We start from the raw sequence: 19057 nt of genomic DNA, 5'->3' as shown, positions 1-19057 counted from the left end.
CCTGAAAGATGATGCTGTGAAAGCGCTGCCCTCAGTATGCCAGCAAATTTGGAAAACTCAGCAGTGGCCACAGAACTGGAAAAGGTCCGTTTTCATTCCAATCCCTAAGAAAGGCACTGCCAAAGAATGCTCAGATTACCACACAATTGCACTCATCTCACACGCTAGTAAAGTAATGCTCAAAATTCTCCAAGCCAGGCTTCAGCAATACATGAACCAAGAACTTCCAGATGTTCAAGCTGGTTTCAAAAAAGGCAGAGGAACCAGAGATCAAATTGCCAACATCCACTGGATCATCAAAAAAGCAAGAGAGTTCCAGAAAAACATCCATTTCTGCTTTATTGACTACGCCAAAGCCTTCGACTGTGTGGATCACAATAAACTGTGGAAAATTCTGAAAGAGATGGGAATACCAGACCACCTGACCTGCCTCTTGAGAAACCTGTATGCAGGTCAGGAAGCAACAGTTAGAACTGGACATGGAACAACAGACTGGTTCCAAATAGGAAAAGGAGTACGTCAAGGCTGTATATTGTCACCCTGCTTCTTTAACTTATATGCAGAGTACATCATGAGAAACGCTGGGCTGGAGGAGGCACAAGCTGGAATCAAGATTGCTGGGAGAAATGTCAATAACCTCAGATATGCAGATGACACCACCCTTATGGCAGAAAGTGAAGATGAACTAAAAAGCTACTTGATGAAGGCGAAAGAGGAGAGTGAAAAAGTTGGCTTAAAGCTCAACAGTCAGAAAACTAAGATCATGGTATCTGGTCCCATTACTTCATGGGAAATATATGGGGAGACAGTGGAAACAGTGTCAGACTTTGTTTTTTTGGGCTCCAAGATCACTGCAGATGGTGATTGCAGCCATGAAATTAAAAGACACTTACTCCTTGGAAGGAAAGTTATGACCAACCTAGACAGCATATTAAAAAGCAGAGACATTACTTTGCCAACAAAGGTCCATTTGGTCAAGGTTATGGTTTTTCCAGTGGTCATGTATGAATGTGAGAGTTGGACTGTGAGGAAAGCTGAGTGCTAAAAAATTGATGCTTTTGAACTATGGTGTTGGAGAAGACTCTTGAAGAGTCCCTTGGACTGCAAGGAGATCCAACTAGTCCATCCTAAAGGAGATCAGTCCTGGGTGTTCATTGGATGGACTGATGCTGAAGCTGAAACTCCAATACTTTGGCCACCTCATGCGAAGAGTTGACTCATTGGAAAAGACCCTGATGCTGGGAGGGATTGCGGACCGGAGGAGAAGGGGACGACAGAGGATGAGATGGCTGGATGGCATCACCGACTCTATGGGCATGAGTTTGAGTAAACTCCAGGAGTTAGTGATGGACAGGGAGGCCTGGCATGCTGTGATTCATGGGGTCACAAAGAGTCGGACACGACTGAGCGACTGAACTGAACTGACATCCTTTCATTCTTCTGTTTATTTGGCAGCTTGGGCATCCTTCCTTTTGTTTCAACAAATGTCACGGTGTTATCCTATATCCATTTTTATATCATGTAGGTTGTTAAGATACCTGTGGCCAACTTCATTACGGCAGTGACTTACCCATATTTCCAGTCAGTAGTATTCTTGCACATGAATCAGTGAACAGCGATGTCAGAGAAATGGCAGCATGTTTTGTGAAAGGTAGAATATCTTTCAGTAGTCTTCCCTGTATAAAATATGATAATAAATTAAATAAACATCAGTATTGGAGTTGAGTTTATAGATAATTTATTCCAAGAGCTATCTACTAATTATAACATGATTTCTTTGTAATAAAAATAATTTGAAACTATCTATAGGGACTTATTTCCTTGAAACTAAATATTAGTAAAAGTGGGGTCAACTGTTAATTATAGCCATCTAGACTCTTATTACTGCAGATCACCTCTATACTTGTAGGTTGTTTTCTGTCACTTCTGATAACCCTCTGCATGCAGTTCCTCAACCCCTTTCCAGTGATATGTTCTCCTTTTAAATAAACATGATTTTCAGATTTAAGTGTTTCTCACTTACTTTAAGTCAGAATATTGTATTTGTCCTTTCAGAAATATCTATTTTTGAATATTGGTACAAAACAGATTGCAAGAGATTCAAATTTGGCAGACTGTTTTTCAGTGCTTAGTGTAAGCCATGTACATTTCTGTACTTACTTGAAGAATAAAAGTAAAAACATAGGAAGAAAAAGTTTGAATCTGCTACTTGCTTCCTGAGATTTAATTGGATATAATATTTTCTCCTCCTACTGTTCTCACACTTTTGTTATTTACCTACTGGGCGGGCGGAGGGGGGAACATCACTGCTCCGATACTTGGATCGTTTCAGGGAAAATTATTGTTTACAGTATTTCATAGCATTTTCAAACCAAGAGTTTCTTATGAATAAATTAGAATCAACTGATCAAGTTGGAGGTTTATACAGCTGACAGTATGCTGTTCTGTGTTGTTGAACCCCCCTAACTGCCATACAAAACTTGCTGTTTTCTGGGTTTCCCTCTAGAAAGGAATCTTAGAAGTGATGCCACCTCCCTTGCTGTTCACCATCATCAGTCTACTCAAGATCCTTTCTTCTGTCATTTCTGTCCACCTAATTCAAACCCCCTGCCCTACTTTCCACCCCCAAATCACTTAAAATCTTTCAGTAAATGAAAGTTATCCCTTTGTTGTAAAGTGTTTAGGACCCTCAATATAATGTAACAACTTCTTCCAGTAGTTTGGAAAGCTAAAATTTCATGTATATTCCACATTTCAGTGTTCTTACAGTCTTTAATGATGTATTCATCATTAATAGGATCATGTTATTTAAATCTTAGTTTTCTGAATGCTGTTTTAAGCCAACTTTTTCACTCTCCTCTTTCACTTTCATCAAGAGGCTCTTTAGTTCTTCTTCACTTTCTGCCACAAGGGTGGTATCATCTGCATATCTGAGGAGAATGATATTTCTCCTGGCAATCTTGATTACAGCTTTTGCTTCATCCAGTCCAGCATTTCTCATGATGTATTCTGCATATAAGTTAAATAAGCAGGGTGACAATATACAGCCTTGATGTACACCTTTCCCAATTTGGAACCAGTCTGTCGTTCCATGTCCAGGTCCTGACGTGTTCCATTCCTGATGTGCATACATATTTCTCAGGAGGTAGGTAAGGTGGTCTGGTATTCCCATCTCTTTAACAATTTTCCACAGTTTATTGTGATACACACAGTCGAAGGCTTTGGCATAGTCAATAAAGCAGAAATGGATGTTTCTCTGGTACTCTCTTGCTTTTTTGATGATCCAACAGATGTTGGCAATTTGATTTCTGGTTCCTCTGCCTTTTCTAAATCGAGCTTGAACATCTGGAAGTTCGCAGTTCACGTACTGTTGAAGCCTGGCTTGGAGAATTTTGAGCATTACTTTGCTAGCACGTGAGATGAGTGCAATTGTGCAGTAGTTTGAGCATTCTTTGGCATTGCCTTTCTTTGGGATTGGAATGTAAACTGACCTTTTCCAGTCCTGTGGCCACTGCTAAGTTTTCCAAATTTCCTGGCATATTGAGTGTAGTATTTTCACAGCATCATCTTTTCAGATTTGAAACAGCTCAACTGGAATTCCATCACCTCTACAAGCTTTGTTTGTAGTGATGCTTCCTAAGGCCCACTTGACTTCACATTTCAGGATGTCTGGCTCTAGGTGAGTGATCACACCATCGTGATTATCTGGGTCATGAAGATCTTTTTTGTACAGTTCTTCTGTATATTCTTGCCACCTCTTCTTAATATCTTCTGCTTCTGTTAGGCCCATATCATTTCTGTCCTTTATTGTGTCCATCTTTGCATGAAATGTTCCCTTGGTATCTCTAATTTTCTTGAAAAGATCTCTAGTCTTTCTCATTCTATTGTTTTCCTCTATTTTTTTTTTTCATTGATCACTGAGGAAGGCTTTCTTATCTCTCCTTGCTATTCTTTGGAACTCTGCATTCAAATGGGTATATCTTTTCTTCTCTCCTTTGCCTTTCATGTCTTTTCTTTTCCCAGCTATTTGTAAGGCCTCCTCAGACAACCATTTTGCCTTTTTGCATTTCCTTTTCTTGGGGATGGTCTTGATCATTGTCTCCTGTAAAATGTCACGAACCTCCGTCCATAGTTCTTCAGGCACTCTGTCTATCAGATCTAATCCCTTGAATCTATTTCTCACTTCCACTGTATAATCATAAAGGATTTGATTTAGATCATACCTGAATGGTCTAGTGGTTTTCCCTACTTTCTTCAATGTAAGTATGAATTTGGCAATAAGGAGTTCATCATCTGAGCTACAATCAGCTCCTGGTCTTGTTTTTGCTGACTGTATAGAGCTTTTCCATCTTTGGCTGCAAAGAATATAATCAATCTGATTTTTGTTTTGGCCATCTGGTGATGTCCATGTGTAGAGTCGTCTCTTGTGTTGTTGGAAGAGGGTGTTTGCTATGACCAGTGCGTTCTCTTGGCAAAACTCTGTTAGCCTTTGACCTGCTTTGTTTTGCACTCTAAGGCCAAATTTGCCTGTTACTCCAGGTGTTTCTTGACTTCCTACTTCAACATTCCAATCCCTTATAATGAAAAGGACATCTTTTTTGGGTGTTAGTTCTAGAAGGTCTTGTAGGTCTTCATAGAACCATTCAACTTCAGCTTCTTCAGCATTATTGGTCAGGGCATAGACTTGGATTACTGTGATATTGAATGGTTTGCCTTGGAAACGAACAGAGGTCATTCTGTCAGTTTTTGAGATTGCATCCAAGTACTGCATTTAAGACCCTTTTGTTGACTATGATATCTACTCCATTTCTTCTAAGGGATTCTTGCCCACAGTAGTAGATACAGTGGTCATCTGAGTTAAATTTTCCCATTCTGGTCCATTTTAGTTCACTGATTCCTAAAATGTCGATGTTCACTCTTGCCATCTCTTGTTTGACCACTTCCAATTTGCCTGGATTCATGGACCTAACATTCCAGGTTCCTATGCAATATTTCTCTTTATAGCATCAGACCTTGCTTCTATCACCAGTCACATCCCCAACTGGGTGTTGTTTTTGCTTTGGCTCCGTCTCTTCATTCTTTCTGGAGTTATTTCTCCATTTATCTCCAGTAGCATATTGGGCACCTACCAGCCTGGGAAGTTCATCTTTCAGTGTCCTATATTTTTGCCTTTTCATACTCTTCATGGGGTCCCAAGGCAAGAATACTGAAGTGGTAGGCTATTCCCTTCTCCAGTGGACCATGTTTTGTCAAAACTCTCCATCATGACTCATGCGTCTTGGGTGGCCCTACACAGCATGGCTCATAGTTTCACTGAGTTAGACAAGGCTGTGGTCCATGTGATTAGTTTTATTAGTTTTCTGTGATTATGGTTTTCATTCTATCTGACCTCTGTGGGATAGGGATAAGAGGCTTATAGAAGCTTCCTGATGGGAGAGACTGACTGTGGGGGAAACTGGGTCTTGTTCTGATGGGCAGGGCCATGCTCACTAAATCTTGAATCTAATTTCCTGTTGATGGGTGGGCTATGTTCCCTCCCTGTTGTTTGACCTGAGGCCAAACTATGGTGGAGGTAATGAAGATAATGGTGACCTCCTTCAAAAGGTCCCATGCAGGCACTGCTGCACTCTGTGCCCCCAACCCTGCAGCAGGCCACCACTGACCCACGCCTCCACCTGAGACTCCTGGGCACTCATGGGCAAGTCTGGGTCAGTCTCTTGTGGGATCACTGCTCCTTTCTCTTGGGTCCTGGTGTGCACAAGGTTTTGTTTGTGCCCTCCAAGTGTCTGTTTCCCCAGTCCTGTGTAAGATCTGGCAGCTCTGTGGCGGGGTTAATGGCGACCTCCTCCAAGAGGGCTTATGCCATACCCAGGTTGACTGCACCCAGAGCCCCTGCCCCTGCAGCAGTCCACTGCTGCCTCCACAGGAGACACTCAGACACAGTTCTGGTCAGTCGCTGTGGGGTCTCTGAGCCCTGGTGCACACAAGGTTTGTTTGAGCCCTCTGAGTGTCTCTGGTGGGCAAGGGGTTCGATTCTAAATGTGATTTCACTCCTCCTACAATCTTTCTGGGACTTCGCCTATGCCCTTGGACGTGGGGTATCTTTTTTTGATGGTATCTAACATTCTCCTGTTGATGGTTGTTCAGCAGTGAGTTGTAATTTTGGAGTTCTCACAGGAGAAGATGAGCGCACATCCTTCTACTCCACCATCTTCATGACTTCATCTCCATCACTTTATGGCAAGTAGATGGAAACAATGGAAACAGTAACGGATTTTATTTTCTTGGCTCCAAAATCACTGCAGATGTGACTACAGCCATGAAATTTTAAAATGCTTGCTCCTTAGAAGAAAAGCTACAAGCAACCTAGACAGCATATTAAAAAGTAGAGACATTACTTTGTGAACAAAGGTCCATCTAGTCAAAGCTATGGTTTTTCCAGTAGTCATGTATGGATGTGAGAGTTGGACTATAAAGAAAGCTGGGCACCAAAGAATTGATGCTTTTGAACTGTTGTATTGGAAAAGACTCTTGAGAGTCCCTTGAACTGCAAGGAGATCCAACCAGTCCATCCTAAAGGAAATCAGTCCTGAATATTCATTGGAAGGACTGATGCTGAAGCTGAAATTCCAATACTTTGGCCACCTGATGTGAAGAACTGACTCATTTGAAAAGACCCTGATATTGGGAAAGATTGAAGGCAGGAGGAGAAGGGTATGACAGAGGATGAGATGGTTGGATGGCATTATTGATTTGATGGACATGAGTTTGAGTAAGCTCCGGGAGTTTTTGATGGACAGGAAGGCCCAGTGTGCTGCAGTCCATAGGGTTACAAAGAGTTGGACATGACTGAACTGATTATTTAAATATCCAGTGAAATATACAGTGGGATGTATTCGTAGCTCAATGTAAAGAAAGATTGGAAATACAGTAGTTGTCTTAGCAGTTTTGATGATTTGATCTTTTGAGTTACAAAACTGACCTAAATTTTTGAGTAGTATTTTCAGTGAGTAGACTGCAAAACCAGCCATTTGGCTACAAGATTGAACAGTAATAAAATTAGATGCTATATGGAACCTTAGGGGGCTAAGGTTTATTCAATAATCCTTTTTATCTTTCCCGTTCTTTGCTGTTCCAGGTAAATGACAGGCCCTAACCTCCATAGTCCACAAGCGGAGATGTCCGTCCTCATGTGCAGTGGCAAGGATAGGTGGTGGTTGAGTATCTGTTACATTGGTGCCTCCAGGATGTTTGTTGTCCACTGGCTCTCTCGCGGCATCTGTTTGCTCACCTGTTGGAAAATTAGTGAGTTACCAGTTACCAAATACCAGTTTGTTGTACTTGGCATTTCAAATTTTATAGAATATAAAAGAGGAAGCAAGTAGAAAAATAGGAAAAAAAAAAAAACACATTCTTTTCCCTAGAATTTTTTAAATTTTTTTTTTTTTTTTAAATCTTGGAGAACTTCAGTCAGGGGAGAGAACAAAAAACCTTTAACAAATGGAATCCTGTATCACAGAAAAAACTAAAAGAGCTCATTTTGGGTTCTATTACAAAAGCCTCTGCATTGTACGTGGTAGTTAAAACTAGATATATATCCAGTATGAGTCCTACACAGTCAAAAAAGCCTTATGATTCTAGTATAAGCTTCAGGGCAGTGGGCTGGAGACTAAGAAGCTCAGGAGTACTTTGGATTTTTAAAATCTAAAGTTAATAGTTATAAAGGCATCACAACAACATAAACTCTGCTTCTTAGATTACTGAAACCTATAGCACCTCAGCATTTAGTCACAAAAAAGAATATATATTAATTGTAAGTATTCTATCACCTAAACTCCCTATGGCAAAGAAGTTAAGAAAGGGAGATTTCATACTAACCTTTAATCTCACTCTCATGTATGCTCTGTTTGCTTCCCTGAATTCGGGGAGAAAAAGAGAATATTTATGATATTGTAAGGAAATGTGATACACTGAATGAATAGATTTTTTTCATAGTTAAATTTACATCTCCAAACATTAATTTTAAAGTTATTTTACAATTAATTATTTGAAAAGATGCATTGCAGTGATTTTCATGTTTATAAATAGGGTATTTATAACACAGCCTTTTCCTAGTGGCTCCGGTGTAGCATAATAACGAGAGTAATTAAATACCTAGAGCTTGCTACATTCTTCGTGTATACTGTCTCTAATTCCATTAACAACCATACCAGTTAGGTTCTACTATATTCCCTTTGTATTGCTGAAGAAATGGAAACTCAGAGGTTAAGTGACATCTCTAAAGCTAATCAGATAATAAATGGAGTGCTTGGATTTAAGTACAAGTCTGTTTGACACATCCTTACAAGCTGATTATTTCCACTATGCCAGTGCTTTTAAAATAATTTATGCTGTCCAACTTTTCCAAACAAAATCTTAACTAGAAATAAAAATGTGTTAAAAAATATAAAACATGGAACCAAGAACACAGTTTGAAAACCATTTCATTACATTGTGTTGTAACATAATCACATGCTGTCTCTTTCCTCTGTGAAATGTATATAACACTTTTTAGCAAAAGATATAGTCAAATTATTATTTAATGAACATGAAAATAGCCTATGTAATTTATTTTATTCATGATTATTTACAGATAGGAATGCCTTGAAAAATAGTGGGAAAACAGATAAAAACAATTTATACATTGCTTTTTAGGGAAAACAAAAAAGATTTTACTTAAGACATGCAACAAATTATTAAGCCAACATTGGCGATAACAGGAAGGCACATTCTCCTTTTCTCTTGCTTACCTTGCTACTCTGTGGACCCTTGCTAGAATCACATTGGGATGAAGAACATACAGAATCCTGACTTGATCTCCTATAAGGAGAGAGAGGAAGCCCAAGGAGGAAAAGTTAAGATACTCTTTCATACTCAGAAGGTGCTCTCCTCTGTTTTAATTGTAGCTGTTTACTTTTATTCAGCATCTCTGGATTTTAGTGTGGATACTGCTCAGGGGTAGGAAATAAAAATCTGTTCTTTCCCACTGTTAAAGCTAGATTTAGTCCCAGAGGCTCTGACACTGAAATGGTGGGGAGTGAGGTGGCTGTGAGGAGGCCTGGAAAACCTAGTAACTTCTGCTCTGTAGTTTCCAATTCTGCTAGAATGGGCTGAAAACTGGCTTAGTGTTCTGGTGCAGATATATACAGATGAGGTCCTCAAAATATTCTCAGAATGAGAACATTTCAAGTCAAGGAGTAGGGAAGGTGTTGTGTTCTGGCTCACTTCTGGATGATGAGATAGTACAGAAGCCTTTGATTTCTCTCCAGAGATGTGTTTTTTGTTGCCTATTGAAATCAGAGCTCTCAAGCAAATATAAATAGGAAAAACACCTTTTCTTAAACTTAAAAAAAAAATCCCCTGCTCTCTTGGAAATGGATTATGATTGCTCAGTTATAGCAGATGTCATATGAAACCTGCTTCCATATGATCTTTCATATTTGCCCTATAAATCTTTTTTTTTTTCTGCTTTACATCAGTGCTCATAGAGTTGTATTTTAGCTGCAGGTGGGGTCAAGTGAGCATTTTTCCTCTCTGCTGTGGGACTGAATGGTAAGGGGAAATTGGATAACCACACAGCAAATCAGATCCCTCTGGGGCCATCCATCTACAAAAACGGTAATAGGGAAGAAAGCTGAAGCCAAGTATGTCAGTCCAAATGTATCTTCCCTCAGTTGTGTGTGTGTGTGTGTGCGCGCCCTCAGTCATTCAGTTGTGTCTGACTCTTTGTGACCCCATGGACCGTAGCCCACCAGGTTCCTCTTGTCCATGGAATTTTTCAAGGAAGAATACTAGAGTGGGTTGACATCTTCCTCCTCCAGGGGATCTTCTGGACCCAGGGATCAAACCCACATCTCCTGTGTCTCTTGCATTGTCAAGTGAATTCTTTACCACTAGTGTCACCTGGGAAGACCCTTCCCTCAATTGTACCTTCCTAAATGCTGGGATGAGGAGAACTCTTTTTATATCATCCACTTAAGTCCCAGACAATATTTCTTGATCAATAAGTGCTAAGTTACCTTACACATTCAGGATTACGAAAGAGAAATAGTATGTCATTAATTCTAAAGCGTGTAGGGTCCAAGTCAGGGTCTACAGTGAAGCAATTGTCTGGTCTATACCTAGGAATAAGCATACATTCACAAGATTAAAATTTACAAATAAGGTAATGTGCATTATTATATATTCCATGCAGAGGTAATCAACTCCTGAAATGTTGATGATCATTGAATATGGAGAGAAAACCCAAAAGTATAGCATTTGAACTCTTCCTTAATAAACATCTATATAACAACATGATCTTTTAGTGTTTAAAAGTCTTTTAATTCAATCAGTTTGTCTATTAGTTCAGAGAGTGAGCTTATACAACCTCCTGGAAGTTTCATACAGTTTAAAGAATAGATTTCTACTCTTTGAATAAGTGCAGTGAGAAATTAGAATAAAATGTAGTTACTACCCTCAAGCACCTTATAATTAAGTAGAAAAGGAAAGCAGGTAATTCAGTAATCACACTATTCTTCCTGCTCCAGACTCCAATTGACTCAGATTCCCAAGAACACCTTCCTAGGTAGTTTCATGGAAGCAGAAGGATGGTCCCGCACCGTCTGCCCTGGAGCTTCATAGTAGGTTTTTAAAGCCATGTTTGATATTCCTTATAGGAAATAGATGTTGTAACAAACTGTTCTTTTTCCTTTAGTGAAAATTACCTCTGCTAATTTGGATGGACAAGTGATGAAGGACCTGCTGGGGAGTGAACCAAGGTCAAAGGAGGAGCCTGCAAATTTGATGACTTGTTGAGCTACAACTTTTTACATATTTCTGCTCTGCAAGTGAACTGCATGGTAAAGTGGATTATTCATTAGCAATAACAATTTCTAGTTTGCACCCCAAAAAGCATGGGACTTGGAACAGAAAAAGGAGGACTATTTCTCCTGACTGGTGAAGGGCTCTTAGACAAAGTTTGAGGTAGAGGTAGAAATGGCCATCCTTAACTTTAGAGTCTTTAAACTGGACCTAAATTACTTTGGACAGTTAAATTATATGTTTTGCAAAATACTCCACTGATTCTAAATCAATTCTTTTAATATAATCGTCTTTTTGTGGGAAGAGGACACTGTATGACCCATTGTAGTCAGTTATTCTTCTTTGGGTCCTGGATTTGCATGCATCCCTTGGCAAACTGCCTAGCACTTCAAGAATAGATTCAAGAAGAATCTCCACCTTTGAACTGGGAATATTCTCAGGGGAGCTGCGATCTCTTTTAAGCTGTGGCAGTAGATTATGGTCTTTGCACTTTTAGTCTAGTAGATGTTTTCCCAAAATAGTGAGTCATACATAAGCTGAACTGTATTAATAAGAAGATGAGGAATTGTGTGGTGTTATTATTTAGGAATAAAGTGACACGTATACAGTCTGTGAGAAAAGCCTAAGGGCAAGGATTGGAGGAAAGGAATTGAAGGATGACAGGAATTCTAGGGGCAGGGCCCAGCAGACCCTGAGCTGAGGTAAAGAGGAGGGGTTTACAGAAACAGCTACTTCAGCTTAAGGTTCAAAGAAAAGCATAGCCAAAGTCCCAAAAAGAAAGGAATATTTCCTCCCAAAACTTGGCTAAAAGTAAAAACTCTGACATAGACTGAAATAGGGTATAGCGTCCATGTAAACATATGCAAGGACTATAGCTAGGAGAGGCAGAGATTTCTTTTGCTTTTTCTTCTTCTTTTCCCTTGTCTTCTCTGACTCTCTTCTCCTTTATACCTCTTTCCTTCCCCAAAATGCTTAAATAGAATTGATTTTATTTTTAATTCATTGTTAAGGTTCTCGGCCATCTTATACCTCGAAGTACAACTTTAGAAACTCTCTTAATATAGGGTGACACATGACCAATAAATGTTACATTATATCCTTTATCAGTTCAGTTCAGTTCAGTTGCTCAGTCGTGTCTGACTCTGCGACCCTGTGAATCGCAGCACGCCAGGCCTCCCTGTCCATCACCAACTCCCGGAGTTTACTCAAACCCATGTCCATTGAGTCGGTGATGCCATCCAGCCATCTCATCCTCTGTCGTCGCCTTCTCCTCCTGCTCCCAATCCCTCCCAGCATCAGGGCTTATTCCAATGAGTCAACTTTTATCATGAGGTGGCCAAAGTTTTGGAGTTTCAGCTTCGGCATCAGTCCTTCCAATGAACACCCAGGACCGATCTCCTTTAGGATGGACTGGTTGGATCTCTTTGCAGTCCAAGGGACTCTCAAGAGTCTTCTTCAACACCATAGTTCTAAAGCATCCATTTTTCAGTGCTCAGCTTTCTTTATAGTCCAACTCTCACATCCATACATATCCTTTATAACCAATGGTAAACTGTGGAAAATTCTGAAAGAGATGGGAATACCAGACCACCTGACCTACCTCCTGAGAAACCTGTATGCAGGTCAGGAAGCAACAGTTAGAACTGGACATGGAACAACAGACTGGTTCCAAATAGGAAAAGGAGTAGGTCAAGGCTGTATATTGTCACCCTGCTTCTTTAACTTATATGCAGAGTACATCATGAGAAACGCTGGGCTGGAGGAGGCACAAGCTGGAATCAAGATTGCTGGGAGAAATGTCAATAACCTCAGATATGCAGATGACACCACCCTTATGGCAGAAAGTGAAGATGAACTAAAAAGCCTCTTGATGAAAGTGAAGGAGGACAGTGAAAAAGTTGGTTTAAAGCTCAACATTTAGAAAACTAAGATCATGGCATCTGGTCCCATCACCTCATGGGAAATAGATGGGGAAACAGTGTCAGACTTTATTTTTCTGGGCTCCAAAATCACTGCAAATGGTGATTGCAGCCATGAAATTAAAAGACACTTACTCCTTGGAAGGAAAGTTATGACCAACCTAGATAGCATATTTAAAAGCAGAGACATTACTTTGCCAACAAAGGTCCGTCTAGTCAAGGCTATGGTTTTTCCAATGGTCATGTATGGATGTGAGAGTTGGACTGTGAGGAAAGCTGAGCGCCAAAGAACTGATACTTTTGAACTGTGGTGTTGAAGAAGACTCTTTAGAGTCCCTTGGACTGCAAGGAGATCCAACCAGTCCATCCTAAAGGAGATCAGTCCTGGGTATTCATTGGATGGACTGATGCTGAAGCTGAAACTCCAATACTTTGGCCACCTCATGCGACGAGTTGACTCATTTGAAAAGACCCTAATGCTGGGAGGGATTGGGGGCAGGAGGAGAAGGGGACGACAGAGGATGAGATGGCTGGATGGCATCACCGACTCAATAGACATGGGTTTGGGTAGACTCCGGGAGTTGGTGATAGACAGGGAGGCCTGGCGTGCTGTGATTCATGGGGTCGCAAAGAGTCGGACACGACTGAGTGACTGAACTGAACTGAACTGAAGCATATTTAGAATTGGATTGCAAGGGGAGGGTAAATTTTGCAGAACAGAGCAAATCTACTTGGTTGATATGTAGAACTGAATATGTCATGCCCTTGTTAGTACTGACCTGTAGTATTGGGTGGAGCTCTTTTCCATAAGAGCTTATGGAAAAACCCAAAGAACTTTTTGACCACCCCAATAAACTGGATGTGTTGGAATGGTGAATGAGAAGGAAAACCCTTCTTAATTACCTCTCACCATTTGACGCTGGCGTCCCTGGGAATACCAGACGAGATGGGGGAGGGTAGATTGGGAAGAAATCTTGGGCATGTGGGACTTTAAGGGTCTTGTTAGTCACCCATATGGTAATTGCCAGTAGGCAATTGGATATGTGTGCTTGAAACTCTTATATTATTATTTAAAATTACTACATATTTTAAATATTTGTTAAAGTTATGTATTTGGACAAGATTGTACATGGAAAGCATATACTAACTTTAATACATGCTTTAGTACCTACACTATGTACATAAAGTACATACTCTAGTACATACTCAAGAAGAGTAAATGTAAAAGCATTTGGGAATACAAATAATTAAGGTTTACTTTATTCATATCATTCTGGGATTTAGACACTTAGTACATACCCTGCTTATAAAGATAACCTCCAGGAAAGGCTCCTTGAGAAAATTATCATCACTTTTATGTATTGCTTTTTTTTTTTAAATAATGAATGTTACTTTGACTCTTCTGCAGTGCATCTTTTTAAGGAAATGAGCATAGTATTTAAGGAAACAATGCAACTCACACTTCTTTGACAGTTGATGTTACAAAATTCCATAAGATGATCACACCATTTAAGGTTCCAGCAGCTATCAAATTATATCCTTCTATTTGTAATAGATCGATGCAGTTCACTTCTATACTAACAGCAGGATTCTGAAGAGGGAAAGAAACAGACCCAGTGACCATCATGAACACAGTATCTAAGCACAGTACAAATACACTGTGTATACTTTGTTGTTCTCTCATTAACTTAAACCAAAAAAATGTATATATTTAAATCCTAAAGCATGCAATTTAGTAAAATCTAAATTATTTTGGCATAAAATATTTTAATTTGTAGAATTTAAAAAAACAAAAAAAAATATATTCTTCATCTATTGTCTTCTTCCTTCAGCCTAAACTATCAACCATTAAATTACCTTCCCATCTTTCTCGTCTCTTCAAACTTCTTGAGAGAATATCCTATATTAGCTCTTCTAACCTACTGACCTTCCTTTCACCCATGGCCTAGCTTCTGCTCCATGCACTCCCTGAAAGCTTTTTCTAAATATCACTAAGGACTTTCTTTTGCCAGTGCTATTTGATATGTTTCAGTTGTCTTGCCTCAAGTATTTTTTGGTACCAACTTTGTTAGGTTCTTGGGATATATAGTTAAACAGAATGTCAGTAAACCCAGAGAAATTTTTAATACAATTCAAGCATTCAGATAAACTGTTTAGATAACTGTTAATTCAGATAAACTGTTAATTACGTACAATTTTTTTTGAGAGTTTATGTTTTATTTGACAGACATACTAAGGACTTGAAGCCTAGGAGATAGCATCTTAAAAGTAATCCTGGGAAAACTGCTCCAAGGAGGTGAGGAGGAAGCTAGGATATATAGGAATCATCCAACAAAGGACACAAAAAATGACCATTAATAAAAGAAAACTCAGTTTAAGGAATTTAACACTTTTCTATGTATGAGGAGATGCAAGAGTCTGGGCTCTCATCGTTCCTTTGATATGCACCTCAGCTATCTGGGGCCAGTATCCTACTTTCACATCCCAAGTTTCCTCAGGGCTCACCATCGGAAGTGGCCGCGGTCTGATGGCTGCTAGATGGTAAGTATTCTTTGTTTCCTTCCTGAGTTCCCTCAGGACTTACCAGCTCACCGTCAGAGTTGACTAAAATCACTGATGACTGTGATATCTTTTTTTTACTGATATGGTAGACAATGTTTTATTTCTCAATTCTTCACCTTGGTCGAAAATTTGAGCAATTTGGGAGACATTTCATGACCAATTTTTGTCCCATGGTGCTGGGACATTCTTAGATCTGGCAAAAATTTTTGTTGATATGCCACTTTGGATGTTAATTTCTGGATTAGGTTCTGTTGATAATTAAAGATTCTCTGGATTCTCTGTTTTACTAGTCCATTATGATCCAGAAAATGTTTTAAGCTTATTGCTTCTTTCCGTACCTAGAATCACACTATTAGAATTATTTTATGAGTCATAAATGTGATCTATTTCCTCAAAATGTTTAGCCATCATTAGTTTTGTCACAGGGCCTAGTTATACATTGGGTACAGTAAGAGACAACAACCTTATAAAATAGACAGGATGTAAGTAATACAGCTAGTAATATTAACAAAGCCATAGGGCAGCATGGAGTCACAAAACACATTTGGAAATGAAGAGCAAATTAAAACAATGATTACATCTTTGTTTACAAAGCTATACTTTATCAACTTGTTGTAAGTTATAGCATAAGAGGAAACCTCTTTTGGAAAACAAAGATTAAAGCTAATATATTTTCCAAAAAGTCATGAAGTTATAAACCATGTTTATCAGTTCATCTGGTCCCATAAAGTTAATTCCTGTTGATCTGGATGAAGTAATCAGATTTTCCATTAGAATTTTGTTTTGAGAGTTCTGGGGAAAGAGAGCATGTCTTTCAGTTTATCAGTCATTTTTTGTTGTTCATTTGCTAAGTCATGTCTGACTCTTTGTGACCCCATGGACTGCAGCACACCAGGTTCCTCTGTCCTCCACTATCGCCCAGAGTTTACTCAGATTCATGTCCATTCAGTTGCTGATGCTATCTAACCATCTCATCCTCTACCACCCCCTTCTCCTTTTGCCTTCAATCTTTTCCAGCATCAGGGGCTTTTCCAGTGAGTCGGCTCTTCACGTCAGATGGCCAAAGTATTAGATCTTCTGCTTCAGCAACAGTCCTTCCAATGAATATTCAGGGTTGATTTCCTTTCAGATCAACTGGTTCGATCTTGCAGTCTAAGGGACTCTCAAGAGTCTTCTCCAGCACCACTATTCAAAAGCATCAGTTCTTCGGTGCTAAGCCTTCTTTATGGTCCAGCTCTCACATCTGTACATGACTACTGGAAAAACTACAGCTTTGATTATACAGATGCCCTAAAACAATAAAACAATGGTGGCATGAGACCCACATCCTGCCCAGTGAACTCAGTAAGTTAATGACCCCTAGGACAGGATACATAGTAGGTGCTCATTAAAAATACATGTAGTGACATACAAAAGTCTCAAAAGCCTACTAAAGAATATTTAAGTATATACTGTATGATTCAACTTACATAGCGTTCTAGAAGAAGGAAAAACAAATCTAAAAAATATTAGAGCAGTAGTTGTCTTGAGTGAGGGGCAAGTATTGATTGGCAGGGGTATGAAAGTGTGTTTTATCTTGAGGGGGTTTGGATTGTGTTTTGAATATATTCCTATTCAAATTCATTGAATAGCACACTTAAATTCTGTGTATTTTATTATTTGTAAATTTTACTGAAAAATGTAAATAGCAAATTCTAGTTAAAGATACATATACTGAAGTATTTGATATGTACTGAAATTGTCATCTTACTTTGAAATACATTTTAAAAACAAGGTGGAATGAAGGGTGAGTAGGGGATGAATATGTAACTACATACGCAATGAAGCAAATATTGCAAAATATTTGTAAGGAGTAAAGTTTAAGTGGAGGGTTTTATAGGTGCTCATTTTATAAAGCTGCCAATTGTTCTATATTTGTGAAATTTTTCATGCGGAAATGTTGAGAAAGAAAAACCTATGAACCATATACTCTTCAGAAAAGAGATTTTATATACAATTACAAAGACTTTTTATATCCCTGGAAGTCTACCCATGGACAGAGAATACAAGGATCATGAATTAGGGAGTTAAGGACCCTGGTTCTGTAATTCTAAGGATCTATTACAAAGGACTTGTCAGGAGATGCTTCTTTTTATCTGTGTGTGGAAAACAATATTGGTTTCTTTCAATCTTCTTACAGTTCTGAAAATCAGAGAATATCCTGTAACAAAAATAGTTTGATGATATATTTTCCTTATTTAGATTTTTAAAACAATATTCAGGACAGCAAGAAAAAATTAACCAGATATCAATAAGTGATATCACCAGAGCAATATAAGAAGCTTAAAACATAAAAGCTGAAAAAAAAAGTTGAAATTTTATTAACTGATATTGGAAAATCTAGTTAAAATCATATAATGTAAACATGGTGAAATAATAATTAGCCAGAAAATGTGAACAACAATTTTGTGACCTCTTTCTATGACTCCAAACTTACCCTTCTTGTTAAAATCTAGGAGATGTTAAAAACAACCTAGCTATTTTTAGATAGATGAAAACATGAAATGCTAATGGACTCCCTGAGTGGAGCTGAAAGAATAATTGTGATTATTTCCAAGAGTAGTTTCTAATAAACTGTTGAAACCTCATCTACACCAAGCTGCTCAGAAATTAACATTGCCATGGCAAAAATGACCATACACAAAGTGAAAACACAAATAAGAAAATGGGAAAAAATATTTGAAACTTCTCTCACAGAGGACTGATATTCCTAATACATACTCCTAATTTTTATACATATATGTGTGTACTTATATTCTTAATATATAAAGAGCTCTTTAATATAGAAAAAAAGAAAAATCTAGATAGAAATATAAACAAAGAATAGACAAATGAGGCAGGTACATAAAAATATTTAATCTAAAAACTTGTCATACCTGAAAGTTATCCAGAACTACTAGGGTCATATCATAATAACTCAGAAACCTGAAGTGTCCAACTAGCTTGAGATGGGATAATTTGAGAATTAATCAGTAATGCAGTAGACTGAAACACATCAAGAATATTTAAGTTTGTGATCTGATAATGATACTAAACAAATAAAATCCACTGACCACTTTTGCAGGATGCTAGAGAACCAATTTCTTACTTTGAATACTGATAAATGTAAGAAAACAGTCAGTCAGTTACTTTGATTTCCTATCTGAACTGTACCTCGGTGTAACTAAATAGTTGATAATAGTTTTTATTTAGAGACACATTCCAGCTAACAAATAAATCAGAGTGGTAAAATGGCAACTCTGAATGAAATAATAAACCTAGGTAGTGATCATTAATGGCTGCAAACATCGCCCCCCCCAAAAAACAATATTATGTGAATTTTGATGGAGGTAATGACATGTATGTGTACTGTAGTGACCTTCATGTAGTATAGAGTCTTTTTTTTTTAATCAAAGCTGTATGTACCAGATATAACTACCAGATTAAAGGAAGTAAAGAACAACCTCTTCAATTTACCACAAGGATACAATCAGCAAAATCTGGAAAATGAGAAACAAGGCACCAATTGTCCAGTATCGTCAAGAAATTAATTACAAGGGGAAAAAAGATATGGAAAGAAAATTACAGCTTTAAAGAAACATCAACCAAATGCAACAAATGGACCTTGATTGGATTCTGGTTGAAACAAGCTGTAAGAAATATATATTGTATGAGAAGATCTGGGAAAATTGAAAACTGTGATGTGATTATATTAA

General features: G+C 38.4%; 1 protein-coding gene across 2 annotated transcripts in view; it reads right to left on the bottom strand.

The window, feature by feature from the left end:
• WDR64 (WD repeat domain 64) overlaps window positions 1-19057 on the bottom strand; it is a 122095-nt gene that overhangs the window by 28369 nt on the left and 74669 nt on the right. For both annotated transcript variants that reach the window (XM_043485765.1, XM_043485764.1), the window contains 6 exons: window positions 14222-14352; window positions 10059-10160; window positions 8790-8859; window positions 7879-7915; window positions 7158-7291; window positions 1571-1676 (listed from right to left, as the gene is read on the bottom strand). In XM_043485765.1, the coding sequence (XP_043341700.1) occupies window positions 1571-1676; window positions 7158-7291; window positions 7879-7915; window positions 8790-8859; window positions 10059-10160; window positions 14222-14352 (580 nt within the window). The remainder of the gene's footprint in view (window positions 1-1570; window positions 1677-7157; window positions 7292-7878; window positions 7916-8789; window positions 8860-10058; window positions 10161-14221; window positions 14353-19057) is intronic.

The sequence above is a fragment of the Cervus canadensis genome, chromosome 13 (assembly GCF_019320065.1).
Source record: "Cervus canadensis isolate Bull #8, Minnesota chromosome 13, ASM1932006v1, whole genome shotgun sequence".
Taxonomy (NCBI): domain Eukaryota; kingdom Metazoa; phylum Chordata; class Mammalia; order Artiodactyla; family Cervidae; genus Cervus; species Cervus canadensis.
The sequence above is the reverse complement of the archived record's forward strand: the minus strand, read 5'-3'. Positions and strand labels throughout refer to the sequence as shown.